This window comes from Manduca sexta, chromosome 21 (genome assembly GCF_014839805.1).
Source record: "Manduca sexta isolate Smith_Timp_Sample1 chromosome 21, JHU_Msex_v1.0, whole genome shotgun sequence".
Taxonomy (NCBI): domain Eukaryota; kingdom Metazoa; phylum Arthropoda; class Insecta; order Lepidoptera; family Sphingidae; genus Manduca; species Manduca sexta.
Window position 1 is genome coordinate 4,355,563 of NC_051135.1, and position 23,606 is coordinate 4,379,168.

At 33.8% G+C, this 23,606-nt stretch overlaps 1 protein-coding gene and 1 long non-coding RNA gene across 2 annotated transcripts; one reads left to right on the top strand and one right to left on the bottom strand.

The window, feature by feature from the left end:
- Positions 1–1,776: 1,776 nt before the first annotated feature.
- On the bottom strand, positions 1,777–13,066 carry LOC115445065 (proton-coupled folate transporter). Its single transcript, XM_037441034.1, has 9 exons — positions 12,767–13,066; positions 11,811–12,027; positions 9,001–9,294; positions 8,523–8,675; positions 5,300–5,492; positions 3,953–4,054; positions 3,618–3,755; positions 2,662–2,736; positions 1,777–2,172 (listed from the first exon to the last, which is right to left on the bottom strand). Exons 1-9 carry the CDS (start codon positions 12,808–12,810, stop codon positions 1,847–1,849), a joined length of 1,542 nt encoding a protein of 513 aa, XP_037296931.1. The 5' UTR covers positions 12,811–13,066; the 3' UTR covers positions 1,777–1,846.
- Positions 13,067–15,475: 2,409 nt separating this feature from the next.
- On the top strand, positions 15,476–21,918 carry LOC119190121. The gene is made up of 3 exons (XR_005112770.1): positions 15,476–15,608; positions 16,069–16,292; positions 21,792–21,918. It is a non-coding gene; the product is annotated as an uncharacterized LOC119190121 (long non-coding RNA).
- Positions 21,919–23,606: the final 1,688 nt, after the last annotated feature.

Here is a 23,606-nt window from a genome sequence, read left to right on the forward strand (position 1 = left end):
TGGGGACCGTTGTCAATACATTGTTTCAATTCGTACTTTACTGTAAAATTTCATACTTTGTATATTTATTCCGTGTAAGATCTTTTGTGTTAAATAAAAAAAAAATATTTTTCATTTTTTTTTTCATACATTGAGAGCGACAATATATTTCGCGGTAATAAGCACACGGGGCGTCCTTCTAGGTCCTGGATTCCAAACTTGGGAGTAAATACCCCCGCAGGGGTAAATCAGTTTTCATCGGGGTAACAAGGGACCTAATTATAGGATCGTAAAATAAAAAAAGTAACAGAGCTGACATTAAAATTGTAAGGCTTTTGAGCAATTTATGATTAATAAAGATGTTTGTATTTGCTTGTACCTTTTGTTTGTTTTGATAACATTTTGAAGGTAGAGTAAAATTAGTTACCCACACAGATCATAGGGAAAACAATATTAAAAGATTAGACACCACTGTTCTAGGTGGTCTAAGGATATATTTAATTTAGACAAGTCCATCCTCAAATGAAAGCCCTCAGAGCGGCGGTCGAGAGTAAAAGAATATTCATTGTAATAAAACAAAAAAGCGCCATGAATACCAAGCCCCAGCCCCCTCTTTCATCAAGTAGTAAATACGATAAAATATGAAAGACAAAGTTTTTATTTTAAAAGCTTTTATTTTAGACATTTTGCCGCCTCCGTATAGTTACGCCCGGGACGGGCCATCCTTACCACACCCTCTACGTCGTCTAGATCCGTGGTATTTTTTAATTTCCAGAGATTTTTTACCTTTTGTTGTAATACAATATTACGTAATATAACATTTCAAATGTTATCAATAGGTTCTTGAACTCGAAACTTGAGTGTTTTTAGATCGATCGAAAGATGAGGTCATCCAGATATGTATGAGTGTGACTTACATACTAAACTACTTCATGCTGTATATTTAATGAATATATGGAAAATCCAAGAATTAGTTATATTGTGTAAGGAATTAAAAATATGTGTTATGATACTATTCATTTTCCCCTTTGATGGACTTTGTATTACATGTAAATAAATATTTGACTACAATTTGCATACGCAGGTTCTGTATTACATCAAAAACAGCTTTCATTTTTGAATTCCTTTTATTGTAAATTGCACGTCTGCCTTGAAATGTATAAGTAAATCATGTAAATATACCCAGGCCCGCAGGTCATAATGTGACCCGTAGTGGAATTTTACATGGCCCGTTCATGCAGATTAATAATCCCCGCAAAGTTTAAGTGTTGCGTACCGCAGCAAAAACGAGTAGCACGGCCAGCAAATCGTCTCTCTTTATCTTAATATTGGATTTTTACACAAGTTTAAAAGTTATTAAAATAGGAACGACTTTTGGCCCGCCAAAAATGTCTGAATCGTCCATTTCGCCCCATTGTTAACAAATTGAACAATCTTTAGAAAAAATATTGAAATGCCTGTCTCTGGTGGCGTAGTTGTATCGCGTGCACGGTACGATCACTACTCTCTTAAGTTCTGGGGTTCGAAACCCGAGTCTGGCAAAGTGATATTAATTTTTGTGCTCAATATTAGCCCGGAGTCTAGAATTTGTGCCCGATATGGTGATCAGTTCGCCACTTACCACCTCTCACCCCTTCGGAGATAACGGCGTGATGTGTGTTTGTATTGTTTTTAGGATATTGCAATGACGGCTGCTGTATTCCGTTTTTTTATCCATATAGATTTTTCTATTTCCTCGAATTCTAATATTTAAGACATCCATCTTATTGGATATGCAGTTCCATAGACGTAAGAAAAACAACTTTTATAAAAAAAAAATGTAATATTTTATCAAAACAAATAAATGTTACAAAAAGCGTGCACTACACTAAGTTTTAGTTTTGACAGGTTTACTATCATCTAAATGATTATTCGAATTCACTTCACTTTTTACATCGTTACTCTGATTTACATCCTTTATGTTTTCAGCATCTGGGTTACTTTTGATTGGATTTTCTTTAGCATGAGTATTTTTATTTCCCAGACTTCTTGTTATTAAATAGGCAAGGAGTTGAAACACGGCTAGAGTTATTCCAGGCAGGAGCCATGCATCAGGCATCGACAAAACCGTCTTGCTGTACAACAGAGAGTATAAGGGTGAAGACATAGTTTGTGTAGCTGACTCCAACGCACCCATGACGCTGTATATCTTACCTGTAAATCAGAATTTGATATGAATTTGATGGCAGAGATGAGATAAAGTCGATCAATCATCACGCGGAATACGAATGAGCGCATCGAAAGATGCTAATAGTTTATGAAAGAATTGACAGTAACTTTTGCTCTGATCTCATATTCCACTTGAAATTAGTTTCGCAATTTAATGTTAACTTGTCACTCTATCCAAAATTTAAAATCAAAAAAAAAACAAATAATATATCAGTGATAAACCTAGTGTATTTTTTTAGATTTTCAAAATACTTTACCCCAGAAATAAAGTAAAAGTGACGCATTAAAATACAGGTTAATAACTTTTATTGACATTGTATTTTAAGATATTTAATTTAAATAATTACATATACCAAAAATTATCTTTCTACTGACATTAAGGAATATAAAGAATATTACAGCTAATCCTAAATCTAAATTAAAGGAAATCATAAATCAAGTGTGTTGACAAATAACGGCGTAAGTAACACAAACCTTGTTCGGTGGGTAAAATTTGTTTGTTAATTAACGGCCTTTGCACAACTTGAGATCCTTGGGATATTATACCAACTAGGGAACTGAAATAGAAATATTACAACTATCATTTGCTTGCTTTAAATTTCTCTGCAATAACAAAATATTGCGTAATTTTTGGTAATCTTTGTATAGCGTCAATGACAAAAGAAATCGACCTTTTATCCTTATCATTGACTTACATTTTGTTGTATCGAATGTGAATGATAGCTTATATGATAATATGAATTGGAGATTAGATGTTAGCCAGTTACATGATGCTATCAATTATGATAGAAATGATTACGTACTAAGAGCACCCATAGACAATATATAGGTACCTACAATTTAAAGTAAAATGAGATTATGGAGAAACGATAAATGATAATTTATAAATAAAGAGGACACTTCCATATTAAATTTTTATGCGACTTCTACACGAGCTTAATGGATTAAAATGAGTCATCGAATACGGAGTTGCTATTTGATTCCTTCCTTCAACCGATTTCAGTAGTAGGTAACTAACTGCTACATGGACAGAAAAATTAAGTAAGGTTCTGACCTTACTATATGCTATTCTCATTTATAGAGGCGAATCTGTCTTCGATAGCTGCACAGATAACAGATTCAAAAATGCCCTATTTACCTATACGACTATCAAAGCTGTCCTTCGATTAGAACACCCGTGATTGGGGAAAGACGCGATATATCCCCATAAACGTAATAGGACCTGGTCTTAATTAGAATGAAGTATAATGTACCAATAAATGACTTATTTTAATATGTTCATTCTTAGAATTGTTTCGCAATTATTGGGGTCGTTTAGTAAAATCTGTTAGTAGTCAATATGACATTAATTATAACTAGACATAAATCTTTATAATCACAGCGAGTGATCAAACATCTTAACGTAATTTTAGACAAAAAAGAATGCGTACGTAAAAACACGCAGATGGTATTTCTGGCTGCAATGAGACCCGACGCTGACAGAACGTACGACATACAGCTCAGCATCCCGACAGTTTCATCCGTCAGTCTGAGTCGCCGCTTCAGCACGGATAAAATTAGAAGTGTGCCTGAAAATGAAACGTGATTTAGTATAGTAAACTCTGCCAATTATTAACATGTGAGCGGAATAACTGTTCAGGAATGTAAGGTGTAGCGCAAACGTTAAGAACTTCTTACCGAGAATCTATACGATGAAAATGATGAATACTGATCTAGTTGTCAGTGGTAGGTTGACAGCGTGTGCGCGGTGCCTTAGATTACTTACCGGTAAAACTGATGATATTTCTGTAGGCGAGGAAGGATCCGAACATCACGTCGTCCCAGTGGAATTTGTATCTGTAGTACATGTACGCGATCAAGACTTCGGCTAGGAACAACAAAATAATAACAATGAATAATAATTTATTGACAACTAAAAATTGTACAGAACTTGACTAGTTTTTTTTTCGTATTTAGGGGAACACCTAAATTTAAAATATTCATAAAATCGTGGTATGAAAAATATGAAGAAAAACTAAATATAACTGCATATTATCATAAAATAACAAAAAATATTGTTGTATGTTTTTGTACTACAACACAAATAAAAATAAAAACACCGGCATTGTTAGGAACCAGGCTTTCTTCGATCACACAATCTTATTATGCATTGGTTTCTACTTATTAACTTGCGCTAAAATTAAAGATGAGATGCAATTACGAATTGATGAATTTTATTACCGTAGAAGGTTTTCCTGGACCGCCAACTACAAGTTTGGTTTAAAAACCGTTTTTCGGAAAGTGTGGATACCATATCTTTATTGATATCATTTACCTAGATGCATCACATTATAATCACTATTTCTAAAAATTCTAATTGTTATGTATTTAACTAGTCTTCTTAGTAGAGCCGAAATTAAAAATGGTAGAGTCTATATTATACAAAAATAGTCTAACATGTTTCGAATTGTTTATTTTATTTTAAAACGAAGAAATTCAGTGCGGATTTTAGGTTAGCTAAATATTGGTCCAAAAGAAATAAATATATGAAGATATAGAAATGCATACCTTTTTAAAAAAAATATTCTACTCCGTATAACACGTAACTATAATATATAAAATACATAGTAGTTTATTTCTATCGGCACTTATTTACTGTACAGCGACCTTCTACATATTCATTTTAATCCTTTCCCGCCAGACCGGCGCTAAGCGAGGCTGGCAATGTAAAGCTATGCTACTATTAGATATTTCCTAACGCCTCGCTTAATGCCCCCGAACGTCTAGTGAGCACGAACCACAACGCCTTGCATGACTAACCCTGAACAATTCTTCTTTACAGCATATGCCGATGAATGAGTAATTAGATAATGATGTTAAATGTCTCCACAAAGAGGGATAGGGCTTAGAAAGTAGGGATTTTTGGACATACGGCAAAACATTATTTCACTACAGTTAAACTCCTATATGACAGATGATGTGCCCGAGCTAGCTTATGCATACTGTAGATATGCATTTCTGTATTGTGTTCACGATTATCAGCACTGATCGAGGAGGTACATGGAAGTCTAATAGAAAGCGCTAATAAAGCAAAATGAAATCAGGAGCTAACATATAATTTAAATTTACTGACCTGATAACAGAACTCTGTCTCCAAGAGCAACAACGAGCATCAATAGGATTATCTTGCGCTTGTTTCCGTCTCGATTCCTAAGCAAACATTGTACCGCGTTGAAAGGCAGCCGCCAGTTCCAAGCGGATACTCTATTCTCCCGGTTCACGTTGACGTCTTTCATGACGAAGATCACGTACATTAGGGAAGAGAACTGAAATCAAAACATTTGCAATAAGGAAATAAGAGGTCGCTGGCCGGTAGGACGACATAGGTACCGCTGGAGGAATACGGTAGAAGGTGATTTGTAAAAACTTCAAGCCAGTAACCGAAGAGTGCTGGCAGCGGATAGGGATAGCTGGATGACTCTCATGCCAGAGACCAAGACCCAGTTTAGGCCGCTGAGCTAGCTGAGGGATAATCTCGGGAATAAGATAAAAATAGTGTTTATTTTAAATTCAATATTTTTTGTCCTACATGTTATAAATCAATGGAAGCGTAATTTAATATTCATTTTAATTTTGGAATTCAATAAAAAGTTTGTTAGTGAAAAAATTAAAAAATATTACAAACTAACTAACACAATACTAGAACCAATAAAAAGCAAGTTCATGTAATTAAGCAAAAACTAAAACCTAAGTAAAATAGTATTTAAAAACAATATTCCGTGTTATGTAAAAGCAAATCTTAACAATTAATTATTGCCTTGAAATTTTACGTTCACTTATCCTCATTTTTGCGGGGTCCAGAATTTGTAAAATTTTATAGTTATAGTGAATTCAGATTTAGATTTTTAAAAGAACTTGTCAGTGATACGTTAATTATTTTCAATAATCTTTTAGTAAAGTTTCCACACCTTAATGGCAATAAGTCATGTTTTATTTATTTTGTTTTGCGTGTTCTTAGGGTTGTCACGTTTCCTCGCTTGAGCATAAAGATATTGTATTATAAAATAAAATCTACTTACGAATATGATGGAACAATTACAAATGTATTACCTTTTGTAAGTAGTCATTTTATTTTACATGTCAAACATTTTTTAAAATGTCCGACATGGATTTATTGTGATCTAGTTTATTTTTGTGGTTTTGTATTCCCATAATCTATTTTGAAGTATTTTCTGTAATATTTGTAGTTTCTTCAAAAATAGTTGTATCACCGTATTTTATAAAGAATAGGCATCAATTACATTCAAACATTGCATTGTTTTAATAGTTTTTTTTTTGTAGAAAAATACAATACTGGGAGCTTATCAAAAATGGCAAAGATGGCAGATTTTACGGCATGTGTTCAATTCTTTGAAACTTTTAGCGAGATGAAGTTTGACGACAAAGATTAAAAAAAAATACATAATGTAATCAAGAAATATTGAACATTATTTCTATTTCATATATTAAAGGTTAATATATACGTATTAAATTTTAATAATAAGCGGCTTATATTTGTATTTTATTCTTTATACTTATGTAAGTTGCATTCATGCTTTGTTATATAAATGCCAACTGAGATAAATATCAAGCATCAAAGAAAGTTGCCGGGTTAGTTATTGGATTAACTCACCAAGTAAACGCTAAACTAAGTGCAAATCCTGTTTATCTAGCAATTGCATCAAGTGTGGCTAGTTTGGTTCTAGGCTCTATTAAGCATCTTTACAACCGTGTTGTATAATGACTTGACCCAGCTTTGTTTACGTAATTTAGTTCATTGGAATTTGGATCAAAAGAAAATGTTAATTGCACGGTGGATATTCGATTATATCTACTTTCGTATCATCATCATCAGCCCTGTATATTTACTTTCCCACTTTTGGGCACGGGCCTCCTCTACTACTGAGAGAGATAAGGCCTTAGTCCACCACGCTGACCTAGTGTAGATCGGTAGACTTTATACACCCTCAAAATTCCTATAGAGAATTTTTCAGGTATGCCGGTTTCCTCATGATGTTTTCCTTCATCGTTAAAGCAAGCGATAATTCACAAAGAATACACACATAATTTTTGTTTAAAACTCAGAGGTGTGTGTCCTTGGGTTTTGAACCTGCGGACATTCGTCTCGGCAATCCGTTCCACACCCAACTAGGCTATCGCCGCTTTCGTATATTACATAGTATTGTACCTTCTCCATAGCCTTTACAAACCGGGGCACGTTCATATTAAAAGTCTCATTTCTATATTTATACTTTAGACTAAGTATCACTCGCGACTTTGTATGCGTGAAAAAGCCTTCCCGCTACAAAAGGGCCGAACTCAGTAGCGATCCATTATTTCCTGTGGGAGTAAATTCCCGTGACAAAAGTAGTCTAAATGTTAATTCAAGACTTTGTCTATACCTGTGCCTAATTTTTTGCAAATCCGTTCAGCTATTTACGTCTAACAAATATTCAACAATTTCATAAACTTTTGCGATTATAATATTAAGAAAGATACGAAAAGATATTTTTTTTTTTTTACACTCTAGACTACTCTTAAAACTGGGGTTTGGCCCCTTCATAATTACCAAAAATATAATCAAAAACAACACACCTCTAATTACCAATGTACAAGAGTTACATCCTACTAATATTATAAATGCGAAAGTTTGTGAGGATGGATGTTTGTATGTATGTATGTTTGTTCCTCTTTCACGAAAAAACTAATGAACGGATTTGGATGAAACTTTACAGTAATATTGCTTATACATCAGAATAATATATAGCCTACAATTAAAAATAATTTTGTGTAATTTGGGCATAATATAACGATACATATCTAGTAATTTAGAAAACAAAATTACTATTTTGCAGTTTGCACCACCTTAAGGTCAACTGGTAGAAAATGCCTTTGGCATTAAGTCCGCCTATATACTTCTTTGTATATAAAGTGTTAATAAATAAATAATAAATATTTTGGCATACGTTGCCTAAACCGTTGGAGTTAGACAAAGATGATATACCGTAGGATTGTTTGTCTTAAATAGGTCTAAATAAAATTCCGCGACAGCATATACCTACCTTTTATGTGGAAGTCACTATGACCAAAATAGTGATTTCCTCAAAATCTACCGAACAGATTTTTATGAAGTTTCGTATGGAGATAGTTGACCCAGGGAAGGTTATAGGCTACTTTCTATCAAGGGAAAATATATAGCGGAACTTTGATCCCGGAAAACTCCTGCACGCGGGCGAAGCCGCGAGCAAAAGCTAGTGTATTATATATAACAAAAATCAATCAAGAAATTAAAATAAAGGAGTAAATAAAACAAATACCTGTAGTAATAAAACAAGGGGAAACACACCGTAGAATCCGAGGTAGCGGTAGAGCAAGGGCCCGCCGACTGCGCCCACCACGTGGGCTATCTGGATGGCGGCGCGGTGGGTGCCCATTGTCCGGGTCACGTCACGACCTGTCGCGTGGCACACCTGGAAATATTGGTATTTAATGAGTGCTAATATGTCAGGGAACGCATTGGTTGAAGATGCATGATTTGATAAAAGTCGTTCAGTGTAAGAAAATCTCAGTTATGAAGACGTATGTTACAGGATGCGCTACAGAAGCTTATTTAATTGTTCATTTATAATATTGTTTTATACAATTTAAGTATTTTGATAAATTTCTTGTAAGACATTATGTCATTTGCAGTCAATCTAAATAACAATAACCATTATAATTAATAATTTGCTCAAAACAAATAACTAAAATCACAGACTCGTACATACTTGTACACTATGTTAAAACTAAACTTACATCTCCAATATGGCTGAAAGCAGCAGCTAGTAGTAGTCCAAAATTCCCTCCCAACGATATGGGTATCTGTACAACGTACAGCACTTGTATGGTGGAAGCACCAGGAAATATTAGCATGAGGAGTACTCCCGTTGTCATGATGCACATTCCAACCAGTGGCATGATGAGCAGTGGTTTCCGACGACCGCTGCAGTCGCTCCACGGACCCACGAAGAGGAGAACGATAGTGGAAAGAAGACTGCCAATGAAACTTCTGCTCACGTTCACACTCGATACCAACATTTGACTGTCTGCCTGGAAGTAAGAAAATGTTTTTGTTAAACCTTTGCTGATAAAATTCATTCTTTTGCCAGTTACCCTTGCCCTACTCCACTGTGGACATGTTTCAAGCATGTTGCAGAAAGGATTCGGCTTCGTTTTTACGTGATATCAACTTCTAGAGAGTGCAGTTCTGAACATATTATTTTAGAAGACGTATCAAAATGTCGCCCGAATTGATATTCGATCCGAAAACCTACAGTTATAGTTATAGTTTAGTTAACTATCCTGACATGGAGGTTAATAAGACATCTATTTTATTTATTTATTTATTTATTTATTTATTTTATATGTATGTATGTATATTATTGTCAAAACTGAAGAGTTTGTTTGAACACATCAATCTTAGGAACTACTGCTTCGAATTGAAAAAATCTTTTAGTGTTGGATAGCCCAATATTATATAAGCTATATAACATAACGCTAAGATCATTATTCTCTTGCGTGCGCTGCGTAAATGGTTAAAGCTATTCATCAATCATGTATGACAGAATTGTTCCCGTTAATAAGTAAAAAATAATATTATAAAACAAAGTTCCCCGCTGCATCTGTGTGCCTGATTGAACACGATAAACTCAAAACTACCTAACGGATTTCGATGAAATTTTTATCCCGAAAAACTTATATACGTAGGCGGAGCCACGAGCAATATCGTTTATATAGGTGAGTGCTGAACATTGCGTTATGAAACTGAGCAATTTTTTGAAAACTGACTGGGATAAATTATTTAGATATCTCTTAACATGAAATTGTTGAATAATATTCTCCATTTGTTTACAGATTCGTAGAAATGATACTACAGTCAGTTACAATATATTCATTGTTAACTCGAAACAATGTGCGGCTGTTATTTAGTATTATTCATTCTATGAACACAGAAGAGATCAAATAGACTTGCCATGCGACGTAAATGAAAACCTAGGCAGAAACCAGTCAGAAATGATATACCAGTAGTCCAATACGGTAATAAATAAGTATATGACATCAGGCATCAGCCTGTATACCTTTTCACTGGTGCATGCAATGAACATTAAGATAATTTTTATTTATACAGAATTCATTAAAAGTCGATGGACTGAGGAAAGAATTTTAAATTTAAGTTACCACAGATCTACAGCATACAAAATTTTATTATAATACCTGCTCTTACATAACAATGTGAAATACGTCGTCATAATTGTTATATCAACTCAAACGTATCGTGTTTAAACAACTTTTCTATCTTAACTCCTGATATTATGTTTCATACTTTCTTGAGTCCTGAATAAAACCTAAACAGAGATAAAGGAATATTCCTCTTATAAACTGTTTAAATGTACATGTTTAAATGTTTATATTAATATGATCGATTCTCACAAAAAATAAAGTCGTCAACCGTTTAAAACTGAAGGAAGATAATTATAAATGGTGCGTACTAATAATTATGAGTGTTTATATTTATTAAGGCAAACATATATACCATCATATTTATTGTTTTGTATTTCGATTAAGTATCTAGAAATAACTGAAGTTGTTTACGTATTTAATTTAATAAATTGTTATTAATCAATCCATTTTATTTCTTTTGCCATTTTGTGTCATCTGATACATTAGTAACATTGTTTTATACGTTGCTTGACTATATAGTATACCCGCTATGTTTTTCTCTGTGTATTAGTGGACAAGGGTCCCCATTTTACCCGATTCCTGCCGGCTTCTCTTTATGTAAGATATCTGTAGAATAATTATCATCGGAATGATTTGTAGACCGCATACATGCATATTAGTACCTATGTTTTGTGTCGGGTTCCTTTGGGAAAATTTCACCTTTCGCCAATATTCTATACATATACCATGAAATTAAATGTTTGAATATTTAAAATTATATCAAGTAAAATAATTCGTGCATTTCAAATATAATAAATTATTAATTCTATATAAATATTTTACACGTACAGATGAATAAAACCTAAACTAACTAAAACTATTAATTTTCCTTAAATACCAAACATTTTATTTTCTCCATCGCACGAAAAACACACGTACAATTTAAACTGATTTAGGTAAAGTCATCGGCATACGTAATTGGTATACTATTTGCAGGATTATATTGATGTAGGTCGATGCCCTAAATAAACACAAAATATAAAATACAGTGTTACTTGGAACTCGGTTCGCGCTGGTCCGAACGGGAAAACACTATTGCTGTTTCCTCGTGACAACTTCGAAAAGCATGTCATTTATAACGGTCTTAAAGAATTTCTGTAATTTTTGTAATATTGAGTTTTAAGAGTAGACACTGAACAATTGCAATAAATAGCAGTAATATTGCCGAGCAATTGCGAATGTTCTATATAACCCGATGACTATCGGCTTCCCTTTATGTTAAATATAAATCAACAACAACGTTACAAGAATTTGCAGACCGCATTCAAACATATTACTACCTATATATTGTGTCGGGTTCCTTTTCAAATGTCACCCTTCGCCACTGCTGTGTATTTAAGTATTACCTCAGCTTCACGAAATTCTTCCCCAACACCTCTGTAGCAGATCTCTCGCGAATAATTCAAGTCTACTGTGCACGCAGTTCGCAGGTAGAAATTCTGCAGCGAAGTCTGGCCAAGGTTGATGGCCATCATGGCTCCCACCAAGGCTGGTTCCAGGATTATCCGCCATCTCTGTGGTGTGTCGTTTGGCAGCGCCTTGTTCTCTCCTGTCCCCTTTGGACTGTAATTAGATTTAAAATCGAACTTTGAAAATGTGCCAAATAACCAACAGATTTGAATTGATTCTTAATTTAAAATAATGTGCATTACGGCCGAACGTTATAAACTTTTTTTTTTAAATATGTTTTGTCGAGATAAGCTAAATAATTCAAATATTAGAAATCGGAAATATGAATAGCACAACTATAGTGTAATTGACATCGAGCGATATTCGATCCATTAAATCCACCTCCTGTTATCATTTAGCAGGTCGTTGCTCGATCTGTCTGAGTCAATATACTCTCCGTATATCCAAACGTGACCCTTACTTCGAAACTATAGGAGATATTTTAAAATAGCACAAAGATAATGCGAAACACTGCGAAAAGTTTCAGCACTCTGTTGAATGATAAATATAAATAATAGGTTAATTAGTAAAATCAAGATGAAGATTAGCTTGTTTACGTGATTTCAAGATTTGTCTAACTGTTAAATCGGTTTATAAATGTGTTAACAGAAAAAATATATTCAAAGTTATTTAACTAATGTATTAGCGACTACTAGTGTCATTCACCTGTGACAATAATATTTTTCTTCCTAGTTTTTGAATACAATCATCTTTTTGTAAATAAATATGTTAAATTTAAATTACTTATTAAAGAACGTTACCAAAGAGTTGATCTTTTTATAATTAATATTCTGAAAACATTACTTAATAAAATGAATGTTAAATAAATAACAATTAAAGTAACATATCTAACCTCAATTTTTCCAACTCGTGAAGATCAGCTATACTTTCAGTCATCGTCACAATGCTAGATGGTATTTATCACAGTATTTCGGTATCACAAACACGAGATCACATCACAGTATCGTATCGGTCGACGGAGCGTGCATCCACTGCCATACAACATCAACCAATACGAATAGATAAGTTATCACCACACTGTTTGCAAAATGGAAACAAAGTGCTTAGTCAAATAGATAGATAACTCTCTGAGCCGATGCATTATCGGCACAGCATGTTAGTTGGACTGGAAGCTAGCGACTGGCTCGACCGGCACGGCTCGGTTCATACCAAATTGGTTCGATTACAGCAATTGAACGACACACCTACTGCCGATACCGCTTGATCGTAACGCTTATGATAATTTGTTTGATTTAGCGCGTAACGACTATTGATAATTGATTTAATTAGAGATATATTTCGTACATTGTAGCTGTTTTGTCTTAAATGTGATAATTCCTAATGTGGTGTTGACATCATTATCATTAAATAATGTCTTAGCATTTTGAGAAATGTTCAAGATTTAAGTACATAAAAATAACTAGATATTACTCGCAGCTACCCCCGCGTTATAAACTTTAACCAGGAAACAAATAACTTATATCCTTTTTTATGGTACAAAGCTAATTAAAACCAAATTTCATAAAAATTGGTTCAATAGTCTAACAGGGTATTGACTGATATAACCAAAAAATATATAATGCTCCAGGAGAAAGAATAGTGGGATAAAATATTTATCAAATACATTTTTTTTGTTTTAAATGTATTGTAAATATTTTACTTTCGTCATTAAAATTTTGAATTTTTATTCTGTAATCCTCGGAGCCTAAAACGAAGCGATGCCAGCCGTCATTATTAGTGACGTCATCACACATAAACATTGCAAAATTCAACACAATAAATTTATAGTAACGACTGCATGAAACATAAAACAACAGATAGCATGCACTCTTTCTTATAAAAAACCGAGGTTACAAAAAACATAGCTTAAACACACTTAATATTTGACATTTATATTACAACATTGATTTTTTTAGGTAACAACAACATTTATAACACAATATAATTAAGTGTATTTCAACATAAAAAATATAATGGACGCTATAAATGAGTAGTTTTCTATCGTTGTATATATATACATTCAAAAAAATTGTCAAACACCCTATTACAAAAGCGTGACAGACAGATAGACAAAGTTACTTTCGCATTTATAATGTATGGATATCTCGTACATCTATGTTGTTTAAAACTCTAGTTTACCGTTATCTCTAATCAAAAGGGTCGGTGTTTGCTTTTATTAATATAATATATATGTATATCTATAACGACATAGCGATATCCGAGGACATAATCCACTCGTATCATTTCCTTAGTCATTATATTTTGTGATCTACGTGATAGAGATCACATACGCAACATTGAATCGGAGAATGTGCGTACATGTTGTTCTTACTAGGTTATTTAAATTTGTTTAATATTAATGAACAAACAGAAGATAACATACACGGGTGTTAATAATCATCACCATCATGTTTAATTGCATAGAGTTGCTAACAACGGATGTGAACTTATATAATACAAGGCAATAATGTTTGTTTGTTTCAACACAATAATATCTAAAACTACTACTTTAGTTTAGGAGATTTTTTATTATTTGAAAGGTTAGGATTCATTACTGTTTTAAGGCCAGATTTTAACTCGGAAAAGAAATTTACGAAGCCGTAGTCATAAGTAGATATTAATTTGATATAAATCAATTAACTTGAGAAATACGGAAGGTAATCGTTTAATAAGATAAGATAAAAGTGGCGAATTACTCAGCTTATTTTACTTTGCAAATATTTTAATAATAACATTGAATAATCCATATGTTTTGTTTGCAGATAAATTCTGCTACGTAGGAACACGTTGTATATTTTTATCTGTAACTACAAGTCCTGGATATAAGTGTCGTGGATATGCTTAGTAATGGGGCAGTTGCACCTGGTGCACCTGTATAGCAACACTAGTTCCTTATTAGGAAATCCCTCATAGGGGCACTTTCCTGTGTGTTCCGTTCCGATGGCTCTAATTCCTACAATTATATTATATCTAATACCAATCAGATAATGGAAACTAATTACATTTTGTAGCCATTGGATATTGGACTTATAATGTTCAGCGACCTTTTTTATATTAATAAGGCAAAATGAGCTACTAAGTTGACAGCAAATACTTCTTAAACTTATATAATACGAGTAGCGCGAATCGCTACAGCCGTAGATGCATACAAAGTAGCTGATGATTTGTTACTAAGAGATAACTGTCAAGATCCTAACATACTGATATTTTTATATCTTGCTAGCTGCGTGCTGCTAACGGAGTGACGTGCTAGCGAATTGATGTTTTGTGGCAGGTGGGAGGCGAGCAGCGAAAACAGAAATGTAGTAACTCGTATGCGAATCCGGAGTGGTCATCGTGGCAAGTCGTAGTGGCTATGACTTCCAAATATGACCATAAGCAAGAAACCCTGAACCAGTACACTAGAATTTCGTAACCAAATCACTACTGGATATAAAACCAACTAGTGTGGAACTAAACGTGACAATTGCCCATAAAAATTCGTTGTTCCATTGTGTTAAAGAAATAGGGGCAATTAATAATGCATAAGACACCGTTCTTGTTCAGTCAATGAACGACATTGTACTCATCGTGATGTTAGAACTAACTACACCTCTGCAATATTTTCACGGCCGAAGTGGGTGCTCGCTTTAAAATAAAACAGTAGAGAATCTCGCTTGGCGGCCGGTACTCGCTCAGCGTAGCGTGTCGATAACGTGCGCAATTATCGCTTATTATATCTACTAGGTCAATTCTGTTTTACGTTAAGTGTTTAATCTTCATTATCGTAAAAGTGCTATCTAGTAGTTAATACACTGGATTCCCCGCTACTTCTTTTTGTTCATATTTTTGTACGATCATGTCTTTGTTGTCTGTTTGAATGTAGGAAGTGGAAATGTAATGTTCATTAAATATAATAATATAGATACAGAAGTTTCAGAATTGACCTAGTAGGATTCAGGCAATGTTATTGAGCTATCTGATAATATAATAAGCGGTTTATATACTCACTGTTGAATGTAATAAGACCGCTTCATAGCATTTTATGATCAAGATTGCCTTAAGATATGTGCATCATGAATTTGGCATCCGCACCGCCAAATTAACAAATTCTAGTTATCATTAATTACTACTATCTGCTTCGGTTAAACGAGTTTGGAATCACCTACGTTTCAGGCGGAAATTACACGTTCGAGGAAAAATAACTTTAAGGAGAGCAGTATTACGAAACATTTTCGTTTGAAAGTGAATTATTTCAAAGTCTTACAAAACGTCCTTAATCAGTCAGTCAATTCAGAATATTCGGTGTTACGGTCGGTGCCTAGTTAGTTTGAAAACAGTGTTATAAAGTGTAGTGGTATAAAAGTGAGAAAATTGCAAGGAAATAATTGCTTGATACGGTTCGTATTCACGTACCTATACTTCCTAATACACATAAGCAATATCACTTCCTATATATTAATAGTTTCCCCTACCTTCCTATTCAATTGTATAAACTCTTCAAGCAGAACTAAAAAGTCGTATATTTGACATTTATATTCGTCAACAGTAAAACAATTTTTTTTAGGGTTACATGTCTACTTCCGTTGTAATTATTTTATAGTTCTTACTGAACGTTACATAAATGTCTAAGTTATGTAAAGTTATTGTTTTTAAATACTGCTTGAATATCATATTTACTATTAATTAAAAAAAAACATAGAGACTTCCTTATAAGTGTATTCGTTACGTGGTATATTCAAAAATTAATGCGTATGACAATTCCACAGAGAAATTTTGAGGAGCATTGTTTGAAACCCTTTGGAATATTAAATGTGTAGTGACGTACACAATTCCTTTGGTATATTATCATTGAATAGCATCGGAGGCGCAGTGGACTCCTTTTGTGGAATGGAGTTGGCCTTGGGTCGCGTACATCTCTCGAAATACTGAGCTTCGGTTAGACAAATGTTGTTTGCTTTAATTTGAGTTCTACATTCAATTATTAGTTTATCGTGTATGCACTAATTTATGAGATACAAGATTGAGTGACGCAAGTTAGATTGTAGATATCAGTTTAGAGATTATCTTTTTTGGATATCTCAATCTGGTGAAACGTAAATAAGTATAATTAACAAAAAAAATAATAAATTAAAAATTCTTCAAACACACAAATTATACATATGCTTTAAAAGACTTAGACACGAAAATGACTAATAATGTAACAATAAACATTATACCAGTAATCTATAAAAATAATTTTAGACAATATGATAAAACTACCCTTTAGGCAGTATTACTCTTACTCTCAGAGTGAATGAGTCGGCTCGACCGCGGCGGTACCATTATTTCAAAAGAAAATCAACGTGAATAAATGTTTCTATTTACCTTTGCGAGTGTTTAGTATCTAAAATTGCTAAATTAAAACCACCAACATCTTACCTGCATTGTCTTTAGTTTTGGATCACATTTTACTACCCCGATGGCCGGCTTATACGTTTACCATGTCTTTAAAAAACAAGGAAAACAATTGAATAATTAATGGAGGAAAACTTCAAAACAGTATCTTAGGTCTTATATTTGGACAAATTAGTCACTTATAAACCTACTATTGTACCTGAGACAAACAAGTCAAATTCCTTTTATAATGTATATTATTCACAATTTTTCAATGAAACGCGAAAGGCTGGTATGATATCACATTATTGAATGACGTAAGGGATCTGGATAAAATGTGTTTTATTGTGAATAATTTATAGCTTGCGGGTCCGCTCGAATGAAAATCACTTTCCAGATTCACTTTACAATATTCTGAATAAATAGTAATCTTAGTCAACATAAGATTTGGTTTATGTGTATGTCAAATGTCATCCAAATATCTTCACCAATTTCTGAATCTACTCCTAAACATTTAAAAATCTTCATATTGCCATTAATTATACACCTTAATAATTTTAATAGGCTAAACAATCAGTAAGAAGCAGAACAGTCCGTACAAGGTCTTTATGCCAAGTCACTAACCCTCGTCCAAACTCTCGTAAGGCATAATTAGCTAAATGATAATTCGAAGCTCTCAGTCATGCGGCACACTCAATTGGTAAGAGCACCTAGATTTGCGCTAATCCCTTGATATAACTCCTTCAGGCCAGTGATTTTGCTGCATAAAGCCATAGGCATGTGCCGACCTTGAATTGTTCGTTTATAGCTATTTCCTTCCACTCCGTAATATCGTACCTATGTATGATAAGGTTCAATGTAGACGTTTTTTGACTATAAACTTTTCCACGAACTGTTTGTCAATACGTTTTGATAGTCAGTGTATAAGTTGTAAATGATCTCTTTAACGATGAAGGAAAATATTGTGAGAAAACTTGCACCTTTAACAATTCTAAAGGATTTTGATGGTATGTGAGTCTACCAAATCGCTCTAGGTCAGCATGGTGGACGAAGGACTGCGTCCTCGGTAGCCCCATCAGTGGGTGCGTGTATAAAACAAAGCTGATAATATTTTTATAGTCAACTAGCTTTTGCCCGCGGCTCCGCCCGCGTTTTAAAGTTTTTCAGGCTAAAGTTTTCCGATATAAAAGTAGTAGTTTCCCGGGAGCCCGATGTTCTTCCCAGGGTCTAAAACTGTCTCCATACCAAATTTCATCTTAATACGTTAGGTAGTTTTTGAGTTTAACACGTTCAGGCAGACAGATGCAGTGGGGGACTTTGTTTTATAATATATTTTTTAGAACTTTTTAAGAGGAACAATCCCGTCATACATCATTGTTGCATAACTTTAAACTTTTGTTGAGTTTCAGAACGTGATATTAGATCCTCCAACGCGCACGCGAATTTGAACTTTATACAGCGGTAATAAATTACAAATTGACTCTCCATTTTATTTAGAAAACGTTTGTATGGGAAATAGAAAAATGCTGTTTTGAGGATTTTCCCGGCAATTATTCGAATTTTTCTCACCTTTTAAACCTTCCCTAGACCTCCACGAATAATTCAAGACCAAGATAAGATAAATCCGTTCAGCCGTTCACGAGTTTTAGCGAGACTAACGAACAGCAATTCATTTTTATATATATAGATGTATACCGATAGAACATTATGTACTCAGCCATGACGTTATGTTGTGACCTTACTTGCTAAGAAGTTTGACATGTTTACTGTCTTATAAGATTAGGTGAATGCATGAGTAATAACAAAAAAATGCGCTAAAAGTGAAATTAGAGGTAACCGTCTGTCGTATAATAATAATATCAGCCCTGTATTATATACTTGCCCACTGCTGAGCACGGGCCTCCTCTACTACTGAGAGGGATTAGGCCTTAGTCCACCACGCTGGCCTAGTGCAGATTGGTAGACTTCACACACCTTCGAAATTCCTATAGAGAACTTCTCAGATGTGCAGGTTTCCTCACGATGTTTTCCTTCACCGTTAAAGCGAACGATAAATTCACAAAGAATACACACATGATTTTTTTAGAAAAGTCAGAGGTGTGTGCCCTTGGGATTTGAACCTGCGGACATTCGTCTCGGCAGTCCGTTCTACACCCAACTAGGCTATCGCCGCTGTCGTATATTGGTCATATAACTAAATCTAAACCCATTAAGGTATGTGCATTGTGCATCTATAAACTTTCCTCGGCTCGAAACGAATTAATCGTCGAATTATGATTTATCATTATATTAAGTATGTATGTTATTATAACTAAATCGTTTATCATTTTCTGAATAAATTGCCGAGTTAATTAGATAAATTATAATTTAAAATAGATTTCGTTATAAGTTATTTAATGCAAAATATTATACTAATCCTAATCGAATAAACTATAAATTATTGTAAAGGTGATAAGTTATATGACTTTTATATAATAATATAGCAACAAATATTACCCGTTTTATATCATATGAAGGCAATGTTGTTAAAGATTGATCGAAATTGAATTTATCTTTGGTAGACAGAACCCATTCATAACATAAATTAGGTTCCTTGTAATCCTATTTCTATTATATATCTGGAATGAAAATCTAGTATTGTTGTAATTTACTTCACCCACGCACGCAGTAGGCGATATAGAGCTCATTAATCTCATAACTTCGCTGGCCGTCTATAGAAAAATGTAGTCCATTGAAGTGAATCTCATCTCAAAAGTGCAAGCTTATAGTTGAGTGAATGGGGTGACGTCACATCATCGATTCGTTACTTACTGTCACTGCGAGCAACGTCAGATGCGCGCGCAGGTTTTTTCTTATAATTTTCCTTTCTTGAATTTAAAAATAGAATAACAAAGTAACCGCACGAAAATAATACTTTTAGAGGCAGTGGCTGACATAAAATGTATTCAAAAGATTTTATTTGAAAAAGGAATTGTAAAAGCCGGCAACACCGAATATACGTAACGATGGTTTTAGTGATTGCCTCGTGCGAGGAAATTGAGGCGCATGCGCGGGAAATATGGCGAGACGACGACCTCACTGCGGGGCGGTAGTGACTAATGCACAGGCACCTACTAAGGATCCAATTTAAATTTTCGTAATATAGCATACTTGTCTTAGCTGTGTGAAATTAAGTGGGTAAATTAGACGTTTGACATACATCATTGTATACAACTTAGGTTTACAATTGCATTATATAACTAACGTATATTGTAATTTGTAAAGAAGGATTTGTAAATGAATACAAACTGCTGACATCTGATGTTTATTGCATTAAATAGCTAGGAAACTGAACAGCAAACTAAAAAATAAATATTTAAAAACTATAATATTATCTAGTTAATATTATTAATATTATTTATTTGTATTTTCATGTGAAATATTGATATTTTATAACATCGGAAAGATATAAACGGTACACATTAAAATATTATTTGGATAAATTAAATATATTATTCATAGTAAATAAATTTTATATATTTTAGCAACTTCGTCGATGTAGTACTAATATCAAAGCAATTTTTTTAATTCATAATTCTAATAATACTGGTTAAGGTTCTATAAAAGATAAAAAAAAAAACAAATAAATCTCTAACTATTTACTATAACATAAAAACATTTTACACATACTAGAAATAATTATTTTCATGCGGCCTTTAGTTACGATGTTCCTTCTCTAAATTCGTCCCTGTACGGTATCTGCATTCGGCTCCGATCGGAGTTGTTCGTGCATTTCCGCGAGGTTCGCCTTTCAACCCTCCGCGAGATGCCTCTACCACAGTCTGAAAAATCTTTACACATTTCCCCTTTAATTTCCTCTAAAATGTTATTTTTAAGTGAATTTTACGTGTATACTGTATTATAAAGTTAATAATTGTTATGTAGATTGTTAAGTCATGGATATTTACCGTTTTGTTAAGTGTAAGTGCTAGTTAATTGTTGTGGATACATTGTGCTACGAGGGGCGAACATAGTTCGATATTAAGGTAAAGATTAGCTTGATTAATAATGAAATAACTGTTCGATTTTTGCGTGCCGTGACTATAAGAAATATTAAACTATATTTTAATATTATAAATGGACTATTATCAGTGATGGTCGTAGTTTATCAATTACTAAATATTTTATTATTTCGCGGTGTTTTAACCTAAATAGTACTAATGTTATGTTAAATCTTCGTATCTCGTAAATGTATGTTATGTTTGTGTCTTCCATGTTTAATTACATACCCAAAACCATTTCCGATGTAGCATCGACTGCCGATGGCGACGCAGCGAATGTTACGTAGGGAACTTTTTCTTATTCGCTATCTATTTTTTGACACACCCAATCTACAAGAACAACATTTACAAATACAAATAACTCAGTTTATTACAGCTCTATTTTCATAATGAACTTATGAAAATAGAGCTATTATAAATTGACTGAATCTTTAAAACTTTATTTATACAGTATTATTTGTTAAAGATTGTTTTTTTTTCCAGCTAGAAGCCATGAAAAACATTGACGACGACCATGACTGAAAAAGGAGAAGTTAATAGAATGCTGGGTAAGTGTTTGTATCCGAATTACACCTTCTTTTATTAAGAATGATTTCTCAAAAAATCATCATTTTAAATCATAAACGGTAAATGGTACAGAAATTAGCAACCATTGAGATACATTTTGTAGGCAATTTTCCTGGGCCTCTATCGACGACCTAAATACTGCAGAGCAATATAGGCCATACGCGGCTCAGTGAAAGCCTATGCGAAACTCGAACATTCCCTGAAATGAGTTGACTATGAAATGTAATTTCCTGGACTGGTTTCCTAGTTGATTAACGGGAGACAGTTAAACATTGTATTGTATTCTCCGCGTTAGTCTGGCTGGTCAAGACTTTGTTTTATGTAGACTAGTGGCCTTCCTGTGGCCAATTTCGACTATTTCACAATTCTTTTCCCATAACACTAAAGTTCATAACTACCAGATAAAAAAAGATAACCAGTTAAAAAAGAGAAGAGGAAGAGGTACTAAGCGGTTTGTCTTTAGCTATATCTATAATGTGTATTAATACATGTCCGTATGTATGACGTATGTCAATTGCTACTAAGTCTGCCTTGCTGGTGGTTGGTTGTATGATGTGCGTGGTAGGACACCGCTCCGAGGTCCTGGTTTTGAATACCAGATCGGGCAGTGATATTGGGTTTTTTACTCAATATCAGCTCGGAAACTGGAATTTGTGCTCGATTTAGCGAGTCTATCCTCTTATCTCGTCATGGAACGGAACTCACAGGCGAAAAGAACCTTGGTTGCACCTCTGCCTACCCCTTCGGGGATAAAAGTGTGATGTATATAGATCACTAAGTTTAGGGCTACTTAGTAGACGTAACACAAGGTCAAGCAAGTCTCAACATATTATATTTTCGGGTAAAACATATTGTATATATATAACGCTCTCGTAACGATGTCCTAGTTTGCCGGTATTCATCTACGCCCCAAATTCTCCCTTTACAAATTATATTTATCCGACGGCGTGTAATCCAAGAGAGGTATAATTTTAGTCATCTAAATATGTAAATTGTGGGTAGTCATCTGGGGCTTTATTCTGTATAGCACACGTTATTTTGACAATACATAACAAGGACTTAACGTACCGCGTTGCGTTAAAGACCTTAGAAGTTCATATACAGAATATTGTCATTCCACTTTAATTTCAAAAAGAATACGTAACACGGCCGTGTTACGAGTTAACATTGTTATATAGAATAAGGCCCTTGGTGTGACTATTTCAAAACTATTTACTTATCAAATTTTAATGCAAAAAGCTGATAATAGATGGGTCTCAATGCCAATCTCGATATTTCTTTTTAAAATATGTTAAGAATACGATTGGTTTCTGGCTTTATTTTAGTATTTAGATTCACTACGATCACCTTCGGAATGGGTCAAGCTATATTACAACCTTTACTTGTGGAACTTATTACTATATTTCCTTAAGAATCAATATGTGAAATTAACTTGATAATCTCGGTTCTCGCTCGAAGCCATAATGTTATATGATAAGGTATTGAATGAAACAATGAAGTGTAAAGTGCTTTGTCTCATCACTTAAGCGGTTGGTGCGGACGTCACGATTGTTACATCCGACTTTACAACGCTTACGAAATATTTAAAAGCCTGTTAACGTTTTATCAACGTAACTTACATTTGTATTAGTAATATCGAAGTCAAAGCACTTGGTGTCGGAACGGTCTATTGTAAAGATAAGAATTTGTGTCATAGGTCAAGTATGGTTTATGTGGGGTCTATGAAATGTT